At 40.6% G+C, this 26,994-nt stretch overlaps 2 protein-coding genes across 8 annotated transcripts in view; both read right to left on the reverse strand.

Annotated features, from left to right (window-relative positions):
• DHRSX (dehydrogenase/reductase X-linked) overlaps positions 1 to 26,994 on the reverse strand; it is a 161,062-nt gene that overhangs the window by 129,933 nt on the left and 4,135 nt on the right. The window lies entirely within an intron of this gene.
• Positions 19,178 to 26,994, reverse strand: part of ZBED1 (zinc finger BED-type containing 1) — a 53,652-nt gene continuing 45,835 nt past the window's right edge. For all 6 annotated transcript variants that reach the window (XM_030970993.1, XM_030970974.1, XM_030971000.1 and 3 more), the window contains one exon: positions 19,178 to 24,026. In XM_030970993.1, the coding sequence (XP_030826853.1) occupies positions 21,888 to 23,975 (2,088 nt within the window). In that variant the 5' untranslated portion in view covers positions 23,976 to 24,026 and the 3' untranslated portion in view covers positions 19,178 to 21,887. The remainder of the gene's footprint in view (positions 24,027 to 26,994) is intronic.

Raw genomic sequence — 26,994 nt, forward strand, 5'->3', positions numbered from 1 at the left:
GCTGAGATACAAGCTCCCAAAATCCATTACAGGACTTGTTCCTAGATATCTCATTTAATACATGCAGAAGTCATACTACAAACAAGCAGAACAACTCATTTTCCTCTTGTTTTTTCAAATAATGAACACACTGTGGAGTCTTGGGGGGTATTAGAGAGCAAAAGGAATTGTTAGAGTCCAATATCACAAGTTTGGAGCATGAGTATCCACAGTAAGACCTAACTATAGCTGAAAAAGCCCCCACATATTAGAAAATATGTAAGATGAAGTGGTGCAATAGTAGGATGAAAGTTATGATGCCAGCATTACAGTCCTGAAAGAAATATTTTTTACTAAAGAAAAATAGCAATACTCTAAATAAGGCAGCTGTTCAGAGCAAGAGTTTTTGGCACTCAAAAAACACAAGACCTGTGGAAAGACATCTCTCTAAGAGTGGGAAGGGGAGTGGAAAGCTACGCTAAAAATTTCATTTGCATGACACACCTATCTGCATTTCTTCTAGTCATTCTTGGAAAGACAGCATAAATGCAGATAAAGGGAGAAGAATGTGTGGAAAGCAGGGTGTGGAAGGGGAAGCAGAAGGAAGTGTTAGACTTTCAAATAAGACACAGGAAAAAGGATTTTTTTGGTCAAGATGAGGTCATTTTCAAGTGCTTTGTTCCCCTTTCCCCTCTCTTCACCTTCCCCCCACCTCCAGGTTTTCAGGTGAAAGAGATTCAGCTCCAAGCAATTTAATACACCTGAATCATAAATCTCTGCATGGTGATATTGTCCTCAAAGCCAAAAAAGGACCCCAGTGAGGACATTGGCACTGCCACTTACAGATGCGAATCAACCATGGTTTGGTGGGGTAAGTCAAGGCACTGATCCACAGATTGCTAGAAAAGTAAGCTACAGCTATTGCCAAAGTAATAAAAAAGATATTTCCTCTCCACTTGCACATGTATTTTCAGTGCCCTGTTTTTCAGAGCATATGACTGGTGTGTTTGCAAGTGAAGAAGTCCTGCCTGGTTACAAGAGCCAAGGGAAGATGCATTTTCATACATCTTTCCACTGGAGCCTGAGTGCTTTTGCTTTATTTGTCTAATAGGATGCTCAGTAACGTTAGCCTTGGAACTCTGTGTTGCTGCTGGACTTGGCAGAAGGGCTGCATGGAGAAAATCGATAGTTGGAGTTTTCAAAAATTATACAGATGGTAATTTTCCAAACTGATTTATGCTGCCTTCACTCTGTCCATGAAGAACCTCTTCCTCCAGGAAATCCTATGCAGACCTTCTGCATCAAGATCATTGATCATACACAGCAAAAAAGCTGGATGTTGCCATCTCTTCCCCAAGAAAGAGGAGGATGAGAATGGAGAAAACTAAAGAGGACTTTTAATTTGGGAATTTGTCTTGACATTTCAGAATTGCCTTTCTCTCAGACAATGGGAAATAAGGCTGCATTGAAAAACGGTTTGGTGAAGCATATATATGAGCTTTTTATAATTCAAGTTCAGGCTGATTTTGACAGAGATATTAGGAAATTTGATCCTAACAAATATGAAGCTGCCCTAAGGTAAAAGAAAGCAAAAGTAGATGAGAGGGTGCTGTTCCCAAGGCCTGAATCTCACTTCTGGCCATGTTTGCCAGAGTTCCTGAGTACTTTGTTCCTTTTGCCAAAATTCATCTGAAGATATTTGAATTTAATTTTTTTATGAGTGCCAAATAGATAGATTGAACACCATTATACAAATCAGTCCGATGGAAAATACCACAGTGAAGCATTAAAATCTGCTAAAATTTAATCAGGAATCCAAGTTTGCCTACAATCTGCTCCTGGGAGGAAAGTTCCCAACCGAATGTGTAGAAAAGGAGAGCGCTTGATCCCTGGGAGGGACATGGGGTGATAGAGAAAGAATCAAGAGATGGAAAAGTTGCCTTACATCAACAAGTACAAATTATATCAGTGAAATTATGGTTCTGCAAGTTCCCAACAGACATCAAGCAACTTCTGCCATCACACACTAGTTCTAGTCTTACATATTCTTGCTATTCCCGGCTTAAGCCTGCGTTTGCTTGTTTGTTTGCTTGTTTTTCTGGAGAAACACTAGTCTTAAGGATTATTTCAGATAAAGGCTGATAGTACATTTGATAAACTTGTGCAAAAATATCTGGCACCTGACTACCCACTGGCATTACACCACACATGGCATGTTTTGCTTCGCTGTGCAATCATTTTGTACTGGGACAGAGGCCAGCTGGGGACTTGGATGAGGCCATGAGCATTGCCTTTGCTTGGAAAGGGGGGCTCTGCTGCCATCAGGCTGGACTGGAGAGGTGTGGGGGACAGCACTGTCACTGGCAAGGCACAGCACTAACTCAGCTCAGTGACAGTGATCCATATGTGAGCAGTCCCAGCCTCAGTCATAAAAGGCAATTCACAAAAATGTAACATTGGGTTTTGTGATATAAGTGCAGAACGGTTGTTGCAATAATATGAAGAAATCCCACTAATTCCTTACACTATACTGAACAGACACAGCCTGCATATGAAAGATTACTGGATTTGTCAAAAATATCATGAGAAGAAACACGATGCTAGCTCCAAGAATAAACTAATCTTCCCTACATATGCATATATTTAAAGGCTCCATTTACTCATATCATTTTTTTTACGTGGGAAAATACTATCACAAGAATAGAGAAGGGGATTTTTCCATTTGTATTCTCTGCTCTGCTTATCTTTCATTCCTTTTATATATTTACCTATTACGTCTTACTCTTTGGCTTTCTTCTCTTTCACTCCACACTAAAGATAAGGAAGTTATATACAGGTGTATCTTTAAATCAAGAAAAAACATCTGATTATCTTTTGAACAGATTTACTGATGCCTATTCCCATACTCCCTCCCTCTGGGCAAATGTAATTCTGCAATACCTTGGGCAATGTCACTTTATGTAAAACTTCCCAAAGCTCTTCAAGTCATGTCACCATGTAATTATACTTTTTTTCCTGTTGTGAAATGAGAGATGAAAAAGAGAAGCTTATCCCAGGATATTTAAATAGGGGCAATGGAAATAGCTCTGCATAGTCTAGTAGCTGTAGAATGCATTTTCCCATCCTGCAGAAGTTTGAGACATTAGAATTATTTTTTCATTCTCTACCAGGAACCGAAGAGTGTCTAGGCTGCAAGATTTCCTGAACAGCTAACAAGTAGATGCAGCTGCATCTGACAATGCTTTACATCCCTCAGGATGTAAGAAACCATTTCAAGTCCTTGCTTTCAGACATACCCCCAAGAATACAAAAGCCTTCCCATGTGCAATTCCTTATTTGCAAATGTTACTTCCCTACAGTGAAAGTTTCATTTTAACCAAACATTTGACATTTAAAGACACTTTTCCCACTCACTAAAGTCCCAAATAAATGTAGAGTTCTCCAAATCATGTTCATAAATCCAGTGAAGAAGCCATAAATAACAACCAAAATGAAATGTGAATAATCTCAGAAAAGATCTTCCCTTGGAAAGACCACATCCTATATATCTAAAAAAACTTGACAGTTATCTGCATGAAATGTGGCACAGAATTCTTAAGGTTTTAAAATTTCATGTCTGACTATGAAAAATTAGCATTTGGCTTACAGTTTTGACCAAAAAACAGGGTAATGGCTGTGAGTTTGAAATGCTGGAGAAAATATATGAATCAGCAAAGCATGATACTGCTGTCGCTCCATTACAGACTGAGTAAATGTCATAACTGACTGCAGAGCAGAAACCTAATTTCAGAAAACTGTAAATGATGGTTATTTCACAACAAAGAGAGAGAAGAGAAGAGAAGAGAAGAGAAGAGAAGAGAAGAGAAGAGAAGAGAAGAGAAGAGAAGAGAAGAGAAGAGAAGAGAAGAGAAGAGAAGAGAAGAGAAGAGAAGAGAACAGCTGATATTCTTGACTTAATCCCAAATACTGTAGAAATAAAGCTAAGCAGGCAAATCCCCACACCTTGCATGGAAGAAAGGTTCCATCATAAACCCACAAGTCTGGAGAGCATTTTAAGTGCCCAAAACTCAGAAAATGTGGAGAGTCGGGTATTCAGCTTCTGCTGAAACTCAAAAGGCTGAAACTCAGCACTCTCCTGGAGAAACTGGCTGCTCATGGCTTGGACAAACATACTGCTTGCTATGTAAAATCCTGGCTGGATGGCCACGGAGAGAGTGTGGGGGTGAATGGAGCTACATCCACCTGGTAGCCGGTAACAAGTGAGGCTCCCCAGGGCTCAGGATTGGCATCAGTCCTGTTTAACATCTTTATCAATGGTCTGGATGAAGTGATTTAGTGCACCTGCAGCCAGTTTTCAGACAACACTAAGCTGGGCAGGAGTGTCAAACTGATGGAAGGCAGAAAGGCTCTACATAGGGAAAGCTTGACCAGCTGGATTGATGGACCAAGGCAAAGGGTATGAGATTCAAAAAGACCAGCTTCTAGGTCCTGAGTTTGGGTCACAACAAGCCCATGCAGTGCTACAGGCTGGGGGCAGAGTAGCTGGAAAACTGCCCAGCAGAAAAGGCCCTGGGGGTCCTGGTTGACAGCATCTGAATGTGAGCCAGTGTGTGCCAGCTGGCCAAGAAGGCCAGTGAGCATCCTGGCCTGTATCAGCAATAGTGTGGCCAGCAGGATCATTGTCCCCCTGTGCTCAGCACTGATGAGGCCACACCTCGATCCTGTGCTTGGTCCTGAGCCCCACATGACAAGAAAGACATTGAGGGGCTGGCACATGTCCAGATAAGGGCAATGGAGCTGGTGAAGTTCTGGAGCACAAGTCGGACGCAGAGCAGCTGAGGGGGCTGGGGGTGCTTAGCCTGGAGAAAAGGAGGCTCAGGAGTGACCTTATGGCTTTCTATAACTCCCTGAAAGGCATTTTAGCAAGGAGAGGGCAGGTCTTTTCTCCCATGTAATAAGTGAACAAGACAAGAGGAAATGGCCTTAAGCTGCTCCAGAGGAGGTTTAGATCGGATACTAGGAAAAAATTTCTCTCCTGAAAGGGTTATCAAACATTTGAACAGGCTGTCCAGGGAGGTGGCTGTGTCACCACCCCTGGAGGTATTTAAATGACATGTAGATGTGGCACTTAGGGACATGGCTTGGTCATGGACTTGGCAGCGTGGGTTAACTGCTGGAATTTTCCAACCTAAATGATTCAATGATTCTATGATTCATCAGCACTTTCATACGCAGAAACTGAAGCAAAGAGTGATCTCATTACGAATGGTCAAACTGGAAAGACTGATCTACTTATGGCCAAACTAGAAATCCAAACCAAAAGCAAAATACTGTCACCTGCATTTTAGCATCTCACCAGAAGAATTAAAAAGATAACAAAAAGCAATTTATACTTTGCACTATGATTTATACCTTTCAAAAGACAAAATATTTTAATTTTTATTTTCGAGACAGTATTGACTGTGTCATCATATTCCTAGATAGTACAGGATATATTGTATCACAATCCCCAATATCATCCTTACAGCTTCTACTTTTACTGCTTGTGCATTCCAACATCTCTTATTCTGACCACATGCTATTAAAAGATGGAATTAATCATTCCATCTTGCTCACAGCACAGATGGAGAGATACAGTTGGGCAACCAATACATTGGGAAAGTCGATTCTTTAAATATTCCCATATTACATTATATTATATTATATTATATTATATTATATTATATTATATTATATTATATTATATTATATTATATTATATTATATTATATTATATTATATTATATTATATTATATTATATTATATTATATTATATTATATTATATTATATTATATTATATTATAATCTGGGAATGTGAGGGGGGGGTGTGTGTGTGAAGAAAAAAAACATTGGAAAGATCATTAAGAGTAGTTTAAACTGCATCTCCTCTCTTCCCAGAGACAGAGAATGTGATTTCCATATCCCAATCAAGCTTAAGAGCATCCAGCTGAAGGTCACATTCTGATCTGCCTCTTCCAGAAGACAAAAATGCTCTGCTGCCATTCAAACAGTCTCCTCTGCTTCCCACAGCTTCAGAGTGACAGTATTTCCATCAAATAAGTAAGCAGAAGTCACGAGTTGGTATACAGAATTTAAAAGGTAATTGAAAGTTTCTGGAGTAGTTCACTTCAGAACACTGCAATCACTTGTGAACTGAAGTGCTTGTTATCATACACAAAGCTCTAGTAATTAGAATCAGGAAGAGAGGTACAAGGTGATTAGGGAATATTGGGAAAAATCTAGTTAACAGGAAGCAGCACATAAACCAATCAGTACTAAAAATTTTCCTGAGATACCTGCAATTTATTAAAATACAAAATGCAAAAAAATCACATTTCCATATTATTAAAAATTTTTGAGGCAATTCAGAAGCCATTACAGCATTGACATTAATGTGAGATTAACCTCAGATGTTACTGACTTAATAAAACCATGGAAAATAATCTCAACATCCCTTCCTCTCCCTCTCTGCCCTGCTCCACATCCTTCAAAGCCACCTCTGGCCAGCACATTTATGTCTTTGTCGGCAGACACCTGGTGAAGAGTCGGGGCAGGGGCAGAAGCTGTCTGTGGATGGTCACTCCTAGAGGTGCCTCTCGGTGAACGGCCCAAAGCAGTGGCCCCAAGGAAAGCAGGGCTCACGTGGCCTGTGTGGAAGCAAAGCAGGCCAGTGAGGGGGACACTCACAGCTGCACAGCCCCGGAGGTGCTGCCTTTGCAGGGCAGTGCCCCAGATTGATGCCCCAGCTGCACCAGGCTGCCCAACCTCTGCTGCCACCCTCCCAGGGCCATCACCCAACCTCCAGCAGGAAAAATCCTTGATGGAACAGAACTTTGAGGGTTTTGTTTTGTTTTGTTTTTTTTAAGATAGTTTTTATATTTTTTTTAATTTTTTAAAATATTTTTTATATTTTTTAAAGATAGTTTTACCGAAGCCCCTGAGCCTCTGGATGGAGCTCAATTTCGTACTCAAAACTACTTAAAAATCAGTTCTAACTTGGAATGAGAAAGTACAAACAGCATGCACATATTTTGTCTTCAAGACAGCTACAGCATTTGTGTTCCAAATATGGAATTTCATTCATTTGTCTCTTCTTTGATAACACAAGCAGGTCAGGGGTTTCAAATGGAGTATGAATGTGCAAGTACAGAAACGTCCAAACTATACTACATATGAAACTTCCTAACTGTCTCTTAACAGTCCTTTACTAGGAAAAATCTGATTTATTTTCAAAATCCTCTTTCTCAACACATGCTGGAGTGATCTCACACTCATGGATTTTCTTTCAATTTTCATCTTTCTTGTTCTTCATAAAATATGCACTGAAGTTTTCACAGGAAAACAGCTACTTTGCAATAAAGACGGCTAATTGTTTTGAATTGTTTTTTAACTAGATGTTTTTATTCTTCAGTGAAAAACTTAATTTTGAATAAAATTGTATAGGCCATCAATCTAGAGCAGATTCACGAGACTTAGGGAATTAGTTAACTTAGAGGAACAGCTACTGTGCGTGCTGTATAATTGCTCTTCATCAAAATTGTCAAAGATTTTTAATATGCAGTTACCACACAGATTTAAAGCTGTTAAAGTATGTCTCCATTTAAGAGGCCATCATCCCACAGTGTCATTATCTGCTATTAATATTTCAATTAGAGAGCATCACATGATCCTTTGAAGAAATGTGCAACTACTCACAAAACAAGTCCCATTATTGATAATGCTCCAGGAGTATGACACAAACATCCTATTTTTGTTCCTACATTTAATTACCTTCTATAAATAACTTGCCAAAATTTTAAGGGATTAGCTCCTTCCATATAGAAATATGCATTTGTGTTGACAAACAACTTCCAACCATTCTGCTTCTAACAAGGGAGGTGACAGCTACAGGAATTATACTGGTCCTTCTGCAGAGCCCCTTTGCAACCTCCCTCTTCTTTGACCAGGTGCTCAAACAGGCTGATACATCATAGTGCACCCTGTCAGTCCTTCTTAGGACATCAGCCTGAACTGCCAGCACTTTTCAGGCATCACTGGTAACATAAACAGGCTTCATGCCTGCTTTTTTTTTTCACCTGACCAGAGGATTTAGCTCAAATGTTATGGCTCTGCAACAGTCAATTTGGTGTGCAATATTTTTCAAGGCATGATTCCTTTCTCTTTTCTGAGAATATAAAAAAAACCGAAACACTTTTTTTACTATAACAGATCTTATAGTCCTATTTTCATCATACCAAGCTGATCATCAGTTTCCAGTAAAGCTGATACCTGGAGCTACCTCTCAAAGGTGACGGCATTGGAACAGGATGCCCAGAGAATTGTTAAAAAAAATGGGGATGTGGCACTTAGAGACAAGGTTTGCTGGTGAACAAGGTGGTGCTGGGTTTATGTTTGGACTTGATGATCTTGTAGGTCTCTTCCAACCGAAATGATCCTATGATTTTAAGCCAATAGACAGCACTTTCATTCCACCTCACACTCAACAGCAAAAAGTTATAGCTGTGTTTAATTTCTGTTGGGTGCTAAATGATAAAAAAAATTTGAATGAAGCATTCTTTTTAAGAAGCATAAAGGAATTTAGCAATGTAAACATACCAAGGGGAGGAAAAAAAGAAGTTGAGGAATAAAAGCCCAAGAGCTTGTACTGGCTTGTTTGGCAACTCTCTGCTGTTTCCAATACTTTTCTCTCTAAGCCTTTTTCCATAAATTTACAAGGCATTTGAAATGCATGTGTTACACTGTGCACTGACTTCTAGGTGATTTGAAGGATATGACCCTAAAATGCAATTTCTCTTCCAGACTCCAGCCTTACATCTCCATCAGCCCCCTCTAACACACAGTGTAAACAGCAGCCCACTCACACTCAGTTCTCTGGTGGGGCTTTGCCAGATTAGCACCCCTCCCAGAAAAAAAATCCTCCTGATACAGAAGGTAAAAGGTGAACAGTTCCTTGCAAGAAGAGAAAAGTGAGCCTCTGCCAACTCTGCAAGCTGCACCAGCAGCTTCTGTAGCCCTTACATCAGCATTTCTTTTGTTATTGCACTTGAAGCTTTGCAACTATCCACACAGAAAATCCAGCAGTGCTGAGGGTCACACACCTTCATTTTGGCCACAGTACCACCTCCCTCCCAAGGCATGCTAAGACATCTGGCCAACATGTCTGTGACCAGTGCTGCTGCTGTCCCAGCAAAGCCCAAACTCTGCTTCAGGTAGTCACCAGCATTCCCTGTTTTTGCCTGGCAAAACAGAAAAAATATTATCTTACTGAATAAGCTGTTCTGCAAGTGCTGTCCTGCTAATCTTTGTGGTAACTTTACAGGGCAGTGCTTTGCCCAGCATGGAGTACACCAGCATAGCCAGATCCACACAGGTTTATCCTGGAGAAGTGTTCAAGTTGAAAACCAGTAGTTGCAGTCAAAAGTGAGGCACAGGGGAGCACTGTCAGAACAAAGAGGGACATCCAGAACAACTCACCAGGATGGCATCACCTACACTCCTGCGACAGCAGTGACATCTCTCTAAGCAGCACAGGCACTCTGGCAGCCTTTTATTTACTCAGCCCTTTTTGTAATTGAAAGTGTAAGAGACTGGGCAGGAAGAAGAGGTCTCAGCATCTCCCTGTCCAAGCTGCCATGTGCCAAGCCAGAGGAGCATACTGTGAAGCCACTTTGACACAGACCCTGATGCCTTTGCAAGGAATAAATCATGCCTGCAGAGAGGCTGCTGGCAGAACAGCCAGACACATGCTGCCCAGAGAGCCACCCAGCCTCAGTCCCTGTCCCCACAGCCCTCAGCAAAACCACGCGCTAGCCATCAGCCAGACCAAACTTGCAAAGATGACTTTGTTCTTTAAAGAAAAGGGCGGCAGCTTGGAAGAATCTGGACTGAAAAAACTGGACTTCATTGCTAAATTGTAATCATTTTCTGTATACATATGTGGGTGTGTAAATATTTTTTCTTCTTTAGAGAAGAAAACAAATACTTTGATAATTGGATTAGAAGACTGGGAGAAAAAACATGGTTTTCACTTATGCCTCACTAGAATACATTATGACTAGCATTAATGAGTAAACATTGAGAAAAAAATAATTCACTCTGAAAATTGATGTAGAAGAGATGGATAGAAGACACAGTTGACAGCAAAAATCCCATTAAAGGTCATTATATTAGAACATAAACTCTAAGTCCATATGCAACTGTAGTACAACCTTAACAGCGCCATGCTTAAGCTGAAGTCCAGCCCTCAGCATTGCCCACCTATTTTGCTGTTTTACATCCTTTCTTGTATCTCCAAATGTCCCTTTCCTCCTTGGAGTGCTGGATGACAACACATAATGTCTTTAATAGATTGACTCCGAAAAGGAACCCATGAGGACCACAGGAAGAATACAGGCCTACAACCAAGTGCAAAGAACTCTGCTAGCACCTACTAAGCACTACTAATGGCAGCATTTGCAGCTCTTGGCACTTGTTTCTGACTCCAATTAGTTGCTCTTCAAATATCTGTATGATATAATTAGGAAGTACAGCATCATCAAGAGAACACGGATTTTGCATTTCCTGACCTTTTTCCTACTAATTTTCAGCATACTATTTAATGTTAAAATTTTACACTGTGAAATGTGGTGATTCCACCTAGGAATGCACAAGTAAGACTGGCAATATAGGTAGTGGTATTAATTAGCATGAAAACACTCCAGTCGGCAGACTAGGTACCTGCATTCACCTGAATGACTTTATTCATTAACAAGATGTTATTTTGGAAAAATATGTCCGAGAAAAGTCCTTGTACCTCAGCTATAAGAAGTGTTCCGTAGCACAAATGTCCCATTTCTAGGTACCAGTTAGTTATCTAGTTAGTTCTAGGTTATATCCAATTGCCAGAAAGACAAGTTACTGCTCTGCAGGCACTCTGTTCACTGGGATACATTCAGTAAAAAACTTACAAGCTTCATCACTGAGTCAGTCCTGGTCTGCAGAAAGTATAGTGCCAGTAAGGTTTTGTTTACAAAGTCCTTTCATTCTGTGTAATTCTTAGACTGCTGCAGATTTCATAAGCAATTTGCAGTGGTACCACTGAACTTTTTTTAAAGAATGAGGTCTGACTCCAACTCCTCTAATTTCCTTAGTTGGGACTGCTGATATGCTTGAGAACTACCTGTTTCTGTGTTTAAAATAACCTTTCTAGAACAGAGTACACCTTGTGGGTTGGCTTTGTAAAGAACATGGCTTTGGGGCCATAATCAGCAGTTTTGGTATAAATGGCTAACATGGACCATCACCTGCCTCCTGCTGCAGCACATCACACCTGGGCAGCCAGAGCTGGCAATCAAACCCTTGCCCACAGCACAGCAGATTAAAATCTTAATCCCAAATTCATTGAACACTCATAAAGTTCATTAATTTCAGCCCCTGGTTAGTACACAAGAGAAGCACCAGCATGAGATGCGAGGTCAGGAGGTGGCAGAGCTTTGCTTTGATTTGGTGTGACTTTGTTTCCTCATGCCAGTGAAGCTCACATCAGAGAGTTACTCAATGCAGAATTTACCAGGTGTTTAGTTATATCAACCATGTCACCAGTGTTACCAGTGTGTCAACAAGAAGAAAAAGAAAGGTTTTAACTGTTCCCTCAAACTCCTCCTTCAGAAACAAGTTCAGTGCATTTTTTTGGTCCAACTTTCCTTTTTTTTTTCTTTACCTCTCCAGGATAATTTAAAATATTGAGCAATGTTAGCAATCATGGTTAGGCATTCCCTCAGACAGCAAAATGTCCATGACCCAGAAAGCATACTCTGGCAGAAAACAGGCACACAACAAAAAGCAGAAGTGTATCAGAGCCAACCACTCCAACTCAGCTTTACACAACTCAGAGGAAGTTCTGGGTAGGATGGGGGATGTAATTTTCATGCCCAATTAATGTTCTGTGAAGTACCTAGCAGAGCACAAATATGATGAAATGAAAACAAATGTCATTATGTTATTACAAAATGTCACTTTCTTTTTCCTAAAAAAGCAATCCTGATGTGAAGTAAAATTTCCCTGCTTTTTTGGTTATCTGCTTTGGGAACCACAGCTCTCCAGTATATTCTTTCCTTGCTGGCAAAATGCCCATTTGAATCTTGCTTTATTCCAACCCATCTGCAGCTTTAATGCAGTAATTCAGACAGTATGACAAAGCCACAAACTGAAAATCACTGTCTGTAATGACATCTGTAATTTAGAAACTTTGAGGATAGAAAGCTTGAAACTGGCAGGCAACAGTTTCTGCAAATACCAAAGAGAGGACTGCATGCTTGTGTGGATATGTAACATTCTTTACTCTTAACTGCACAAATCTTGATCCTTGCCCGGTCTGTAAGGCAAGGCACACATAATCGTAGTGACATGGGTCTCAAAGTATTTTCTAAGAAAGCATTTGTTCAATGCATTAAAAGTTTTACCACGACTGAGTTGTATCAAGAATCACACATCAGTGCCCATGGAACTTCAACACTAATCCAGCACTATGCATGGGAGCTCCAACTAAAGCATTTGTGGTGGGACAGTACCTACATGGTCTAAGAAAACCAACTTATTACTTAGCTACAACAAAAAAACCTCTAAAAATAACATCATGGGGTCCACTACTTCCACCTGCCTTCCAGCCATGCAAAATGTTAGGAGGCTGCTTCAGCACTCACATCTAAACCAAACAAGACAAGGCTGTTGCACAAGATTTTGCAACTTGTCCTACAGAGGCAGACTCACAGTGGAGTCCACCCAAGGTCCTGCATGACTCAAGACCCTAATCCACCCAACTGCTTTTACTGCTGGTTAAGCTCTTACATTCCTCAGCTGAGCTTCTACAAGCTGCAGTGCCTTCAGCTGAAGCATGGCTGAGTGGAATTTGGTTAAACAACTCTTTTTATGATGTAAAGGAACAATTACATTTTCTAGCTCATTTTCTTGAGTTGCAGCATCTCATCATTAGCACCAGAGATGCTAAAGCTAACAGAGTTTTTGCTCTATCACCTCAACAAGATCTTAGGCCAAATAGCTCCCAAAACTGCAGAGATTAAAAGACTGCAGAAGCTTGAATTTGCACAACCAGACATTGCTTGGCAGAGTGCTGATTTGAAGACAAAGACCATATATCCTTTGCAAAGATACCATCTGCCCATCGTTAGACTCAAATGCACAGATGGAATCCATCACTTGGCTCTGAAATCCATCACTGCTTCAGCTGCATGAGCAAAAAGCAAACACCCAACCTTCCACCTATAAGAGTGTACCCCCATTTGCCTCCTTGCCTTTGTTCTATATTAACAAAGGTGCCTAAGTTCCTGTTTACTGAGGAAGGAAGATCCACGCAATAGAAATGCTCATTCACATCTGCTGGAAGGGTTGATTTTATGCTTGTAACTACTAAATCATTGAAACTGAAATATCTCACAAGCAAAATAATGACTAACTAAAAGAGTGTCGTTCTTTCACTTATACTCTCACTGAAATACCATGGGTATGGTTCTATATTGCTATGAGGCAGGTAAGGGCACAAAATGAGGTGCTTACATTTAAGCCTTTTACTCAGAATTTTACCTAAAAATGTAAATATTTACACTTCACATTCTCCCATATTTGGGCAAAATGCAGTTACAATTGCCTCTTTCAACAACAGAATAATTAAGCCTTCCAACTTATGAATTGTGGGGGAGAATATTTCTCTTACTTCTGAAGCTCACCTACACTTGGGAACTGAAGTGTTCCAATAGTTTTTTTAGACAGAATAATTCTATGGATACTAACCTTTGAAGCACAATGGAAGACAAAATGGACACATGTAAAATAAAAAACTGTGGTTTGTATTTCATACACAGTCCACCCAGTCTACCCCGAAATATCATTATTTGAAAGTTATTAAAAGTGACACACTTGTGATGCTGGCATTTTTAGAGGATCTGAAGGCAGAGCATACAAAATGGATTGCTTTTGGAGATAAGGTCCTTAAATCTGTATTTAGACACCTAAGTCAAGGAGTTAGTGCATAGACTCTGCAGACTCCTTTTAAGGCCACATTTTGTATAATTTTAATCTTAGCCTAAATATAAATATAAAAGCAACAAATCCTCTTGTAGTCCTGGTGTTTGAAACTTATTACCCAGCAGTGTCACCTTTTGCACAATCTTCTTCTAGGGGTGGTCAGTCAGCTCAGACTAGAAGCAGAATCATGGCAAAGGCTGTGGCCCATCCCCTTCCTTCAGGCATGTGCAGACCAGAAAGCAGCCCCAGCAACACAAAAACACAGGGAAAACACTCTGGAGGAATCTGTTTTTCCTTCTGTGGAGCACAGCAACTTTCCTAAACAGCCTAGAGAAAAGGCAGAAGTGCAGCCAACAGATCAACTTTGCGGACTGAGCTGCTCCCCTCACTGCAGGGAAGAGCTGTCTCTGGGATAAAATAAGAATGTTATCTTCCATCAGCTCTAGCATGCATTGCCAAAAAAGGCACAAAAAGCATATTGCTATGGTCTTAACGAGTGGCAAATAGTTTCATGTACTATCTCTGAATTTATCTCTCTAAAAAGAACTGTGAAATCTTCATGAACACTGATGAAGGGGAGGTGGGATGGCATGGGTAGAGCATGCGCAAGGACGTTTGTATACAAGACTACAGCAGAACTTGTTCATGTGAGCGCTTTAAGCCTACTTGGGCATTGAGTCATACTTTCAGATACAACACACACAAGGTTGTGCTTTTCTCACTTCACTTCTCTGAGCAGGTGCACAGGAATCTCGGAGCAGCAATGCCAGTCTCGTGTTCTCACGACCACAGGGTAAATGCTGTATTATCCTCAACCCACTGCTCATTCAAACCAGGCAGCAAATCATGAACAGTGCAGGTGAACTTCTGCCTGCATTCACCAAGGCTTGAAAACATGCAGGTCACACTCTCCTATTCTTACACTTGGAATACAAGAGGCACACAGCAAATAACACAGCAAAGAGCAGCACCAACATACTTGCTGCCTGCACAGGAAATAAAGTGGGGCTTAGAAGGAGGGACAAAAGGGATACATGCTCCACTCATCCGCAAGACCGGCTTTCTCACGACAGCGCTCACATCCTTGGGACCAGACAGATTTATGATCAGTAGCAAGTTCTTGGACTGCATGTGAATATTTATCTATGTAGATCAATGTGTCAAAATATCATCCAGAAACAGTCCCTTAAGCCCACACTCCCACAGGCTGGAGGCCAGGTCACAGTAAAAGCTTGAATCTCCCTTCTTCTCCAATACCTCATTAATGAGAACTCCTCCCTGGCCATTTGGGAGTGCAGGAGCTTTTTGAAGTTAACAGAGATCATTGCCAGCAGCATGTGAACACCAAGAAGTGTGTAAAACAACTGTTTTACAGCATTCTTAAATGTCAGACTACAGGAAGGTTAGCCATTTAGCATTTTTAAATGCTATCAGGATTTTTGGACAGGAATTGGAGACTCCTGATAAAATTTCAGTGTTTTCCCTAGATGGACCCACTTCCTATCTGTTCCCATAAGTAAAGCAACACCATTTTCCCCATTTGTTATTAAATTCCTTCTGTTCATAAAAATTCTGCTGTGTGCTCAAGAAACTTTTATTTGGTGCCAAACCACTGAGTGCATCTTAGAGTACAAACTCACACCAAACTGCACTAGCACCCATAAAACAGAACTGTGCATTGCTTACAAAAGCACTTCATTTTTCTCTCTCTCACACACACACACATCAGAAGGTTGTTTTTGTGAAGATGAAGGTTTCCCTTGAAGCACTGCACTCACAATATGGGACAGGATGTTTCTGGCATGAGCTGTCCTGATGCTGACTTGACACCTTCCTTGTTATGACTGCAAATTCCTATCACTGTAAACCTAACTAATGACTCATGAGAAAAAAAGCAAACAAAAAAAGCAAAAAGAAAGAAAAAGAGAATGAAAGTCTTTCAATTGCAGTGTCTGTAGACACAGTGATACAAAAAATGTCTCAAATTTAAAAGCAAAGCAGTATCCACTGGAGAAATAAAAAAATGAGTGAGTTTTTCATTCCTAACTGCAAGTATCTGGGGACAATGAACAGACAGAATATTGTATGTAATCAAAGAAACTGCCTTTTTAAAAATAACCTTATTCTGCATTGTTTGGGGAAGCATTGTTGAACATGACATCATGCACATGCAGCTATGGACAAATACAGCCACATTTTCAGTGAACTAATCAAAACAAAGGGATTAATTCTCTACAGATATATCTAAATTATGAGGCTATCACAAACTTTTACAGATGCATTTTAATTATCTCCTTCCTAAGAGTGTTAAAAAAAGACAACATTTCTCACTTACTTCAAATGAAAGTATCCCCTCCTGTCTCTTATACTTAAAAACAGGACTGCCCTACTGCTTCTGATAGCTGAATCTTGGTGTACTTCTGACCATGGCATTTATTCCAGGAAAACCACTGTAAATGTTACCCCCAAAATATCTATCAAATAGGAATGGAAGCTTTACTGTCTATATAAAATATTTATGTAAATGTCACAGAACACTCTTTTCTATGTCAGTATTAAACACATAGCCATTTGAATACTCACAAAGGCAGAGCTTCAGCCCAGAGCACAGACCAGTATCTTCTTATGGTATTTACCTTAAACCCCTATCTAAGGCAAGCAGCACAGATATTATTCCTACCCTAACATGCTTATTATGCCTTTGGCTCTGAGTGTAGTTTCCTAGCTGTGCTGAGCTCAATTCCCCAGCATATTCCCCTTACAGAGGCAATTTTGGTCCGATTGAGCCATGTGTCTCAGTTTACAACACTGTGGGGAGAGGAAGCACCAGCTCTGCCTTTTCACACCATGGCAAAGGTGCTGTACCCTCCATGGACTGGAGTAAGAACCTAGTTTAAACTCTTTTTAAAGGGAATTTTATCTGCTCTCAAAGAAGTCTCTCTATAAGAGAAGAAGCTGGAGTTTGCCCCCCTACATCTTCCACCCAGCCTTCTGCCCAGGCAGGGCCAGGGAGAGTGACAGAGGAATAGGCAAACCCAAGTCACTGGAAATAAGTAATTGTGATGCAAGGAAACCAGCGCACGTGTGCAGCAGGTAATAGTCTTTTCAAAACCTCTCAAAAAAAGTTACATCTGATCATCATTTCAAAGCACTGCAGATGGCAGCATCACTTCTGTGATCTTCTGGCAGCAAGAGAAATCAATACTACTCAGTGTGGAAATGTCAGCAGAAATGCTCAAAAATCTTAATATTTTAAAAATTCCAAGTTCTGAGGACTCCTATTTGAAAATATTTGCTGCAACAGCCTTTGCATGTTTAAAAACATATAAATCCAACTGTGTTTTTAAAACACATGGTAAGCTTATAGACAGTGGTTAGTTTTTAATTTTTTCCATTTTTTTTAATGCTAAACTCAGTTCCTTTCTCGCATTTTAACCCAACTGCAGGGCCACTTAAGGGGCACTGCAACAACAGTAAATATGTATTTAATTGATTTTTATTATTCAATCTAAAGGAAATTCTTTTGTATTTAAAAACAACAGCATTATAAACTGCAACTGCAAAGATGTTTGAAATTACAGTTTAAATGATATCATTAAGACATGCTTTACTGATGTGCTCTTAAGGTAGACATAAAATGAAGCTGTATCTTCAACTTCTCTCTACAGCACCAAACATTACTAAAAAAGCAAAAGCAATTTCTGTAATTTCCCTATGTTCCCTAAAAATGTTTTAAATTTAGTGGAACATTAATTTGGAGGAGATAAGGCAAGACAGGCCACATAGTCTGGTCCAAAGGGAAAAAAAAAGCCACAATACTGAAGAGACCATGAGAGTCCTTTCAGCAGAGCTAAAAAAACAGTCTAGACTAGACAACACCACCCAAACCAGGATCACCAGATCTTCTGACACTCAGAAAAGGAGACTAACAAAAGGAGGATGGTGTGCAGACACTAAAATATAATTTTTCCAGCATGAAGTTTCCTTTACCCAGTTATCATGGAGTATGTAAAATACACTACTTCTGTGTTCATATACATGCATTTCCCCTCCTTCAGAAACTATGTCCTCAGGCAGCCCCTTCTTTTTAAGCTGGACAAAAATCAAGAACTACAGTTGACTTTTAAGTTTTCAGAAGTCCTTAAAAAAATATTACAAATAACCAATTGGTGTTTCTTTTGCTTTTAATATTCCTGCCTGCTTACAAATGCCCCTGTAAAGCTAACTGGACACCAAGACAGTGGTTAAAGAAAATGCTTTAAATTAATCTAACAGACTGCTGCAATAGAAACTTAAAACCATATACCCTTTCCATAAATAATACAGAACTTTATTGCCCTCCTTTAAACCACAGCAATTCAGACATTTTTTGCTGGAAAATTCACCTTTTCAACTTCAGTATGGTTCAGCATTTTTTGTCTTCTCATAATCCCTGATGGTAGAGGGAGGTGAAATTCATGCAAGAGTTGGTGAGAAACCCCAAACTCCCTTTAGTTTTACATTGTTACCCCAAGAAACCTCACTTAGCCCACTGACTTTTAATCCTGAATTGGCAATACCTAGTTGGTGACAGGGCAATTCTTCTTTTGACACAGAGAAGGTACTTTGAGACCCTGTTCAAAAATTCACTTTTTCAGCATGAAAGTACTCAAAAGCTGAAGTTTGTTCCTTTATTGTCCCTCCAAAAAGATGTCTCAGCTGTACTGAAGAGAAAAGGAAACATTAGGCTGTGGATTCAAAGAAGCTGTCAAGAAACACAAACAAAGTTGACTTAATAGCATTATTAGGAAATTGTTATGGGCCCACCCTTAGCAGCAACATGAGGGTTAATTTGTAGCAATATTTAAAACAGATGTGGAACTTTCCTTCTCCACCCAACTAAACAACAGAAAAATTTGTCAATAAATGAAAAACACCACACATATTTAAGTGAGAGAAACCATCTAAACTTCCAATATTTTTCATCCTCATTTTTTTTAATCCAAAAGATTTGTACAGCATTTTTAAAAAATAACTTACAGGATCAAAAGGAAAATAAATGCATAGCTTTAAATCCTCAGAATACAACCTCCCCCTATTGTGGAAGAGTTCAAAGTCATAAAGTGCTGAAGATATGACCACACATCAGACAAATAATCTAGTAACTGACTTATTTTTCTGGTTTATTTAACAATATTCCAGGTTTAGAACATTAAATAAAAAAATCTCACAGACAATGGGTAAGACTAACAATGGTTTTGCTTTTTTTTTTCTTTTTCTTCTCCTTTTTTTCAAAGAATGCTGAGACACATCAATTGAACCAACTACAATTTTATTTTGGATACCAAAAAATAAAAAGAAGCTGGAAGGAAGAGAGTAGTGCATTGCACTGATCTCAGTAAAACTCCTTGTAAGCGTCACTGTTTATGTTCAGCCCTAGGAGGATGAAGATGGATACAATGCTGCCAGCAGGGGAAGGCCAAGTGCAGACCAAGGGTGCTCTGGGCTTTGCCTCGATTGTGAGGGCACAGCTTTAAATTCTGCTCGTGTGAGACAAGATTCACACACTTCACACCAGCATTTGTGCAGGTCCTGGAGGGAGGGCTTGCAGTGGTGGTAACAGCTTCTGCAAGTGATGACCACAAAAATCAAGAGCTCTTCCTGGCAGACTGCTGGGGTGTCACAGGAGCTCAGGTACCTCACTCCCTTCCATAATCTGATTTTGCTGCCCTCACAGATAGCAGATTTACTTATGGAATTTTAGGCCAAGCCTGCGTTTTGCGCCTTGGGCAGACATATACACCTCTACAGTGGGCATGGAGAGCAGCAACATTCCACAGGATGCACAGTGCATGTACTTTGTACAAGTGCAAATCAGTTTTCAGGGGGCTGGAAAGTGAAACCCCAGGTTTACTAACAGCCAAACACAGGCTGCACCACTTGCTAACTGCATTTTTCCCAGGCTTAAACATTTTTCTTTATGTAGTTGCAAGTACTTACTTCAGTGTTCTTTCAGCCTAACCTCTGTCCTTTCCCCTCACTCATCCATTCCTTCCCACCACCTACAAAGAACACAGAGGCCTCAAACTTCCAAAAATTATTAAACCAAACCATAAACAAACCATTTGGCAATAGATTCAATTCCATCGCCATTCCCATTTTGGTACGTTCCTGCTGTCTGTGCTCTTTTCACAACCCAATATCCACAGGTGTCACTGTGATGAAAAAACCCCAGCTTTCTTCCTCCAGAACAGTAACACACCAATATTGCTCAACATAGTTATAGACTAACACCAAAGTTGGGGGAGTGAGGCACCAGTAACAGAAATAAAACCCCAAGCAAACCTTGATCGTAACTGGAAAATGCCAAGAGTTCTCCACTGCATCTCAGAAAAAAAGCTGGTGCGTCCTATTTTGTGTCTAGCATGAACTCTGATCCCATTTATGACCTGCAGTATTTCATAAGAGATTTGGGGGGTGGTCTCAGGTTGGTTTCTTTTTTCTTTTTTTTTTGTCAAGTTCTCAAAGGGGCTTAAAACACTTATGCTCAGAGACACAAAGAGAGTAGTTACAATACACAACTAATCGGAAACAGTACTCAAACATTACACTGGACAGGACTGAAGTCCACTCTACAAACTGAATTAAAAAGAGACAGGTGGAAAAAGTTTTTAAGTGCTAACATAACAAAAAATAATTTTAAAGATTCACTAAATATATGTGAGGAAATTCAGGGGTCCCCTTCTTTTAAATATATTTACATAATATTAAAGCTTTTTATTTTGCTTTTCTTGTCAACAAAATTTTCAAGCTACCCTGGGCAAAGTCCCCATTAAATGAAGAGGTTAAGGATTTTATAACACAGATAAACCATTAGACCAGTAGCCTGTAGACATCTCCCTGCCCTCTCCCCCTCGCTCCCTTAATAAAGAGCTGATGCCTTGCCTGCTACACACCATGTGGTATCAGCCATGGCATCGGCACAAGGCGAAGGTAACACAACACTGCCTCGACCCCACACTTGGTTCCCACTTTGCAAAAGCACAAGAGACTACAATCAGGACTTGCTTAGACATAAAGCAAAACAAACAAAAAAACCAATTTTGCCATTTAGCTGCAGTTAAATGGTAAAACTGGACTAATGCGGACACAGCAATACCAGTTTAAGTGTTCAAACCATTTACACTGCACTGGAAAGGAAAATAAATTATCCTGGTATAAATGCATCCACACTACAGCCTATGCCAGCACAGTATCAGTTAAAATAAGAACACATCAGTCCCCTAACCAACATAATTATACCAGCTGAACTTTACTAGCATAGACCAGACCTAAGACATGAGGTAGTGAAAATCAGGCTCAAGATATTTTTTCATTCCATAGCAACAATAATATACTAAAAATATTCACTGCTCAGATCTATGGATTTTAAAAACATTTTAAAATCCAAAATTTAAAGCTAGCATCCTGAGTCACACAGGATTTAGAAATGGAGGCATAAATTTTAAAAAACTTCCTCAAGGTCCTAACTCAGGAAAATAATTTTATGATAGAAAGCACATAAGCATGTGTTTGTCTCCCACTAAAACAAGTGGAAAGGAAGCACATGGATAAATGCTTTCTGAAATCTGGGCCACAGTCAGAAATCACGGTCTTTGTAGAATTTATTTCCTCATTCATTTCAGTGCTGTTTGATCACAAGTCATTCATGTTTTAAGACAGTGGGAAAAACACAGACAATGGAAGCTAAATCAAGTTTGTTACAACTGTTCAATATTTACAGCATTCATAGCATACAACAGAAGAATTTTTGGTAACTTAAGACAAATACCTCTTTTCTTTGTCATTAAATGTACCGCAGCAGTCCTGTCAAACAAACCCACTGTCTCGAATATTAAAGAAACTGTTGTTTATGTTTACTGAGTCATTTAAATTAAAAATCTGTTCCTGTTCCAAACCCCACTCTCCTTCATCTTCGTCCTCCGGCTCTGCCTCAGACCCATTGCGACTGTTTTCATACAAAAAGATCTGCTCATCCACGTGAGCCGGGGCTAACCGGTTTCTCTTTGCACTCACAACATTAGCAGAAGAGCCAAAAAGGCGTTCAGGGAAGACCCTTGTGGCCAGAATACACCAGTATTTTTGAAGAACCTTTGGTAAAACTGGAAACAGTGCTAGTCTGTCAGACCACCACTTCAATGGATCTTCATTCAAACCGAGGACCTTTTGTGACTTGAAGTTGCTCAACTCCTCAACGATTTGAGCATGCCATTCCTCCTGGTCTTCCACGCCTCCTGTCTGGCAAAAGATCTCTGCAAGCATGTTGTTGATGACACTGGTAGGAGGAGGAGTAGAGGAGATTATGATTTTTTTCATAGGGGGCTCTTCTGAAACAGTGAAGAACTTCTCCTCAGTTCTAAAACTATTTTCTTTTACTTTCTCCAGCAGGCTTTTTGCTTCTTCCACCACTCTGTTTTCCACCTGCTGCCTCTCAAAGGCTGAAAGAAAAGGCAGTTTCTTGTAGCGGGGATCCAAGAAAGTTGCAACATTGAGAAACATGTCTATCTCAGGTGTGTGCTGGTAGGTGGTTGACAACTCTTTAGCAATCACCTCCTTTGCCATGCTGATTTCTTTCAAATCGTTCTCTTTGATGTTCAGAGTGGTATTCAGAAGCATGTGGAGAAGTGGCTTTACCATACTTATCGTCGGGTACTTTGAAGCAGACATCATCTCTGCAACCTGCTTGAAAGGCTGGAGCAGCTCCACCAGCCCTTCGATTGTATTCCACTCACTGGATTCCAGCATGAGGTGGTGGTTGTTGCTGTCCTCCACGAGAACAGCGGCAATGACGAACTGCTGCTCCTTGAGGCGCTGCAGCATAGCGAGCGTGCTTCCCCACCAGGAAACACGGTCGCTTACCAGCATGCAGTGGAGAATATTCTGCTGCTTCTGCTTTTCGCTCAGCATGTACATCGCAACCGTAGACTGCTGAAAATACTCCACCAGCTTTCGGCACCTGGCAAGAAGGTTGCAGAGTTTGGGGAGCTGAAAAGCTTGTTGTATTCCTGCGTTAAAAGTGTGCCCCAAACAAGGCATCTGTACGGGAATATCTAAGAGAGAGCAAGCTTTTACAATGTCTTTACTGTAATCTGTCGTAGCACCAAAGACTTTTGTATTGATCCCCCACTCAATGAATGTTTCATAAAGGACTCGTGTAATGGTCTCTGCAGTGTTATCCTCCGGTACTTCGAACGTTTTCAAACACCGTGAGTTCACAGCCAGGCAGTTGGCAGGACTGCTGCTGAGAAAATGAACTGCCACAGTTACATATGACCTGTTCTGGTTTTCACTCCTCCACATGTCTGTGGATATACCACACCAGAGAACCTCAGTGAGCTCTTTCAGCACAATTTCTCTAATAGCGCTGTACTTTTCAGGAATTGCTTTTGTACAGAAGTACTTCCGGCTCGGAAGTTCATACCTCGGGTCTGCTGTTCTCAAGAGGGCCTTGAAGGTAGGTTCATCGACAATGGAGGCTGGATACATGCCCTCACAAATTAAGCTGATGACTGCAGATGTCAGTTCCTGATGTTTTTTGTTTTCGTAGTTCTGGTAGGTCTTCATGATGAGGCTATCTTGAACAACCTGCTGTGATGACTCCGGCTTGATTTTTGAAAATGCTGTGGCAAACGCTTCCCTCATTTGCTCAGTGTTGCTTTTCACAAACTCACAGAATTCATCGGGGTGATTTTTCTCAAGGTGGTAGGAAAGGTTGGACGTGTTTCCTGAATAGGCAATCTGTGCCATGCAAATACGGCAGTAGATCTTCTTCCACTGTAATATGCATCCTTCTGCATTGGTATCAAACCCAAAGTACTTCCACACTTTACTCTTTGCTCTCGGGTGAGCCACTAACTTTAGGTCTGATGGGGAACCTTCTAAACTTTTATTCTCCATTGCTTCTTGGCCACCGTCCCACCTTTTGATCCTTCACTCATTAATGAGTACCTGATAAAGGCAGTAAGATAAAGATACAATGAGAAAGCACAAGTTTGACCACACTCAACTATGTGAAATCAGCGTTTCTATCAAGAAACCTACTCACTAATTACATTTGCAAATTTAAAGATAAAATTTGCAGCAAGTGTGACCTATAAGAAGCCCACTGGATTGTCAAAAATTAAAAGGGGTTTTAATAGATCCCATTCTGCTGTGAAACTGAGCTAGAAGACCCGAGTAAATATTTCTTTTGGAATTTCATAATTCTGGGTAGAGAAAGCTGAAGTAACACCACAGACTTGACAAATTACTGTCACAAGAATTGGTCATCTGCTATAGCATTTTCCTGCCTCTTAAGTTAGAGCTAGACCAACATCCTTTTGCCAAAGAATTACTAAACTTTGTTGTTAACATTTATTTCAACAGAAACCGGATACTGAAGGAGCAAAGGTTTTCTTATTTGTTTATTTTGAAAGAAGTTTTGTAAGCTTGATCTAACTGTTCCAGCTTTCACTTTAAAAAACTTGTAATAAAAAATTTGTGATGCAAATTATGGCGATAATCTGCTCCTCTCAAATGCAAAGATGTTTTCTGACTGAAATAAAAGGAAAAGGAGCTTGAACCTATATGCAGATCAACAATACATGTCTGACACCTCTGCTGTCCTTCTCTTTCTGAAATCAAAGTGATCTCCTGAAGTACTAGCTCACATTTGTAGTTCCTGGAATAACAGTACATAATAATTACAGGAAAAGCAGACAGAAAAGCATTAATAAATGTTATTATCCACATCAGCTGGAAAATAATTTTGCAGCATTTTCTTCAAAAGGCTACAGAAGTTGGGAGGAGATGACACTAGAGATGAGTGTGGTGATAAGACAAGACTTGGCAATATGTACCTTGATATCTGCACAGGAAAACACTTCTTGTGCAGTCACATGCAACTGCTACTTGAGGTCTACAGTGCCTCTGTGAATAGTGCTGGCAGCTGACACCCACCCGAGCTGATCTCACAACATCAAAAAGCCAAGTCACAGCACAGCACTATTGGACTGACACTTCTCTATTTCTTCCACTCCACTGTGACAGCAACAAGCCCTTTTCCATGGCCTTGGCCAGCATTGGGAAGGAGAATGAAGACATTAGTTAGACACAGATGCAGCTTCCTTCTCAAAATTCCAGAGAAGGAGAACAGAAGAGGAACATAAGGAGCATCAGACTGAAAAGAACAGCACTGCTACTTCTCTGCTGCTCAGGAGCTGCACCTGTGCCCAAGCCCAGAAATCCTCAGGTGGTAAGACTGGCTGGTGAGGGCAGGAAGAAACAATTCAACTTTTTCATATTACTGCAAGAGAATATTAAAAAAAAACCGCATGTGTGCAAGCTTCTCTGGGGTGCTTTCTGCTGTTGGAGAACATTCACAAGAAAAGACAGTTTTCTCTCTGAACTACAGCTGGTATTTTGCAACATTTTCTGAATGCCTTGAATGGAAAACCAAAGACAGGTTAACCGATACTAAGTATACTTATCTAAACACAGCTGTTTGTTTAGAAGCTGTTTGAGAGATGCAGGGCAAGCATTTTATTGGATTTGTTCTGAAGATTTACTTCTGGGTGTAGACACTTTGCATTTTTTCCTGAGGGAGGGGCAAAGTTCTGCCTACTAGCATGCCTTCTACTGTGATTCATTCAGTGCCTTTTAGTTGCCAGGATAAACTATTGATTCAACATGGTAATGCTGCCTAATTCCAAACATGTGCATATCAACAGCACCAAGGTATGCAATCCCACAAAAACGGATGATTTTGAAAGACCAAGTGGTGTAATGTGTAATGAGGAAACCATGCCACGCCATCAGATAGTGCACTGACATATCATATTGATACATATTATCATTGCTTTTAGATTCCTCCATTTCAATCCATGACACACTATCTCGAGGAAGCACAGAGGCTCATGGCATTTCACTATATCTTACAGTTTCCCCTGCAGTTTACCTGGCAATTCCTGAAAGTAAAGAGGAAGGCACTGAAATAAAAGAGTTGATGCATCTCTAATGTTCAAAATTAGTATGACACACCTTGCATCATAAAAAGTTCATCACCAACTGACAAAGTAGAAGTTATTTCAGAGTATGGGAGTGTTACAGACTCACCCCATTCTTCATTCTTATGTATGTCACAGCTTTGCCTTCATTTTGTGACCTATCAGGCACTCGCCAATAGTGGCCCAGAGTAGCACTGCCACAGCTAAGGATATGCCTTTAGTAACAGCTCAACTATAAACTGCTCATCATGTCTGCCTCTCATCGAGTGTTATACAGCATAACTAGCATTATGAACACAAACCCAAACCCCACACCTCTCCTTTTGCTCCAGGAAGAGGTAAACTTCACTTTCAGAAAAACAGTGCTCATAGTCTAGTCCTGGCAAAAACAACAGCAACCCTGAATTCCCACCTACAGGAGAGCGTCTTTGGAGAGGCTGCTGTTTCTTGCCTCCTCCAACAGCTGGCCAACAACACCAGCCAGTACCAGAACAGAGGTTTCTAAGAGCCTGCACAGAGGATGCTCTGCTGGCTTTGCAGTGAACTCTGCTGCTACAGGAGGAGGAAGAGTCCAAACTTTCTGGCCCTAGCACCTCATCCGGGCTGTTCGGGGCAGGCTGTGCTGTCTCCTCACACTTCTCAGACTCCCCATCTCATTCTCCTAACACAAAGATATGACTTCCCTCTCCAGGGCAGGCCTTGGGCCAAAATATCAATGCTAGTGGTGGCTTGTGTCCTAGAAGGCAGCTGTGCTACCCTTGCAGACAGGGCTCAGTTTCCCCACTGGCAAAGAAAATTGGTTCAAAACCCGCACGACAGTCACTTGGATTGTGAAACCAAGCATGGGGATGTGAGGAAACGTGGGGTGTGCAGACACCCTGCAACCTTAGCTCTGCCTCCCTGTGCATGCACAGCAATGGCACCCTGTGGGT

The sequence above is a fragment of the Camarhynchus parvulus genome, chromosome 1 (assembly GCF_901933205.1).
Source record: "Camarhynchus parvulus chromosome 1, STF_HiC, whole genome shotgun sequence".
In the NCBI taxonomy this organism is placed as follows: Eukaryota; Metazoa; Chordata; class Aves; order Passeriformes; family Thraupidae; genus Camarhynchus; species Camarhynchus parvulus.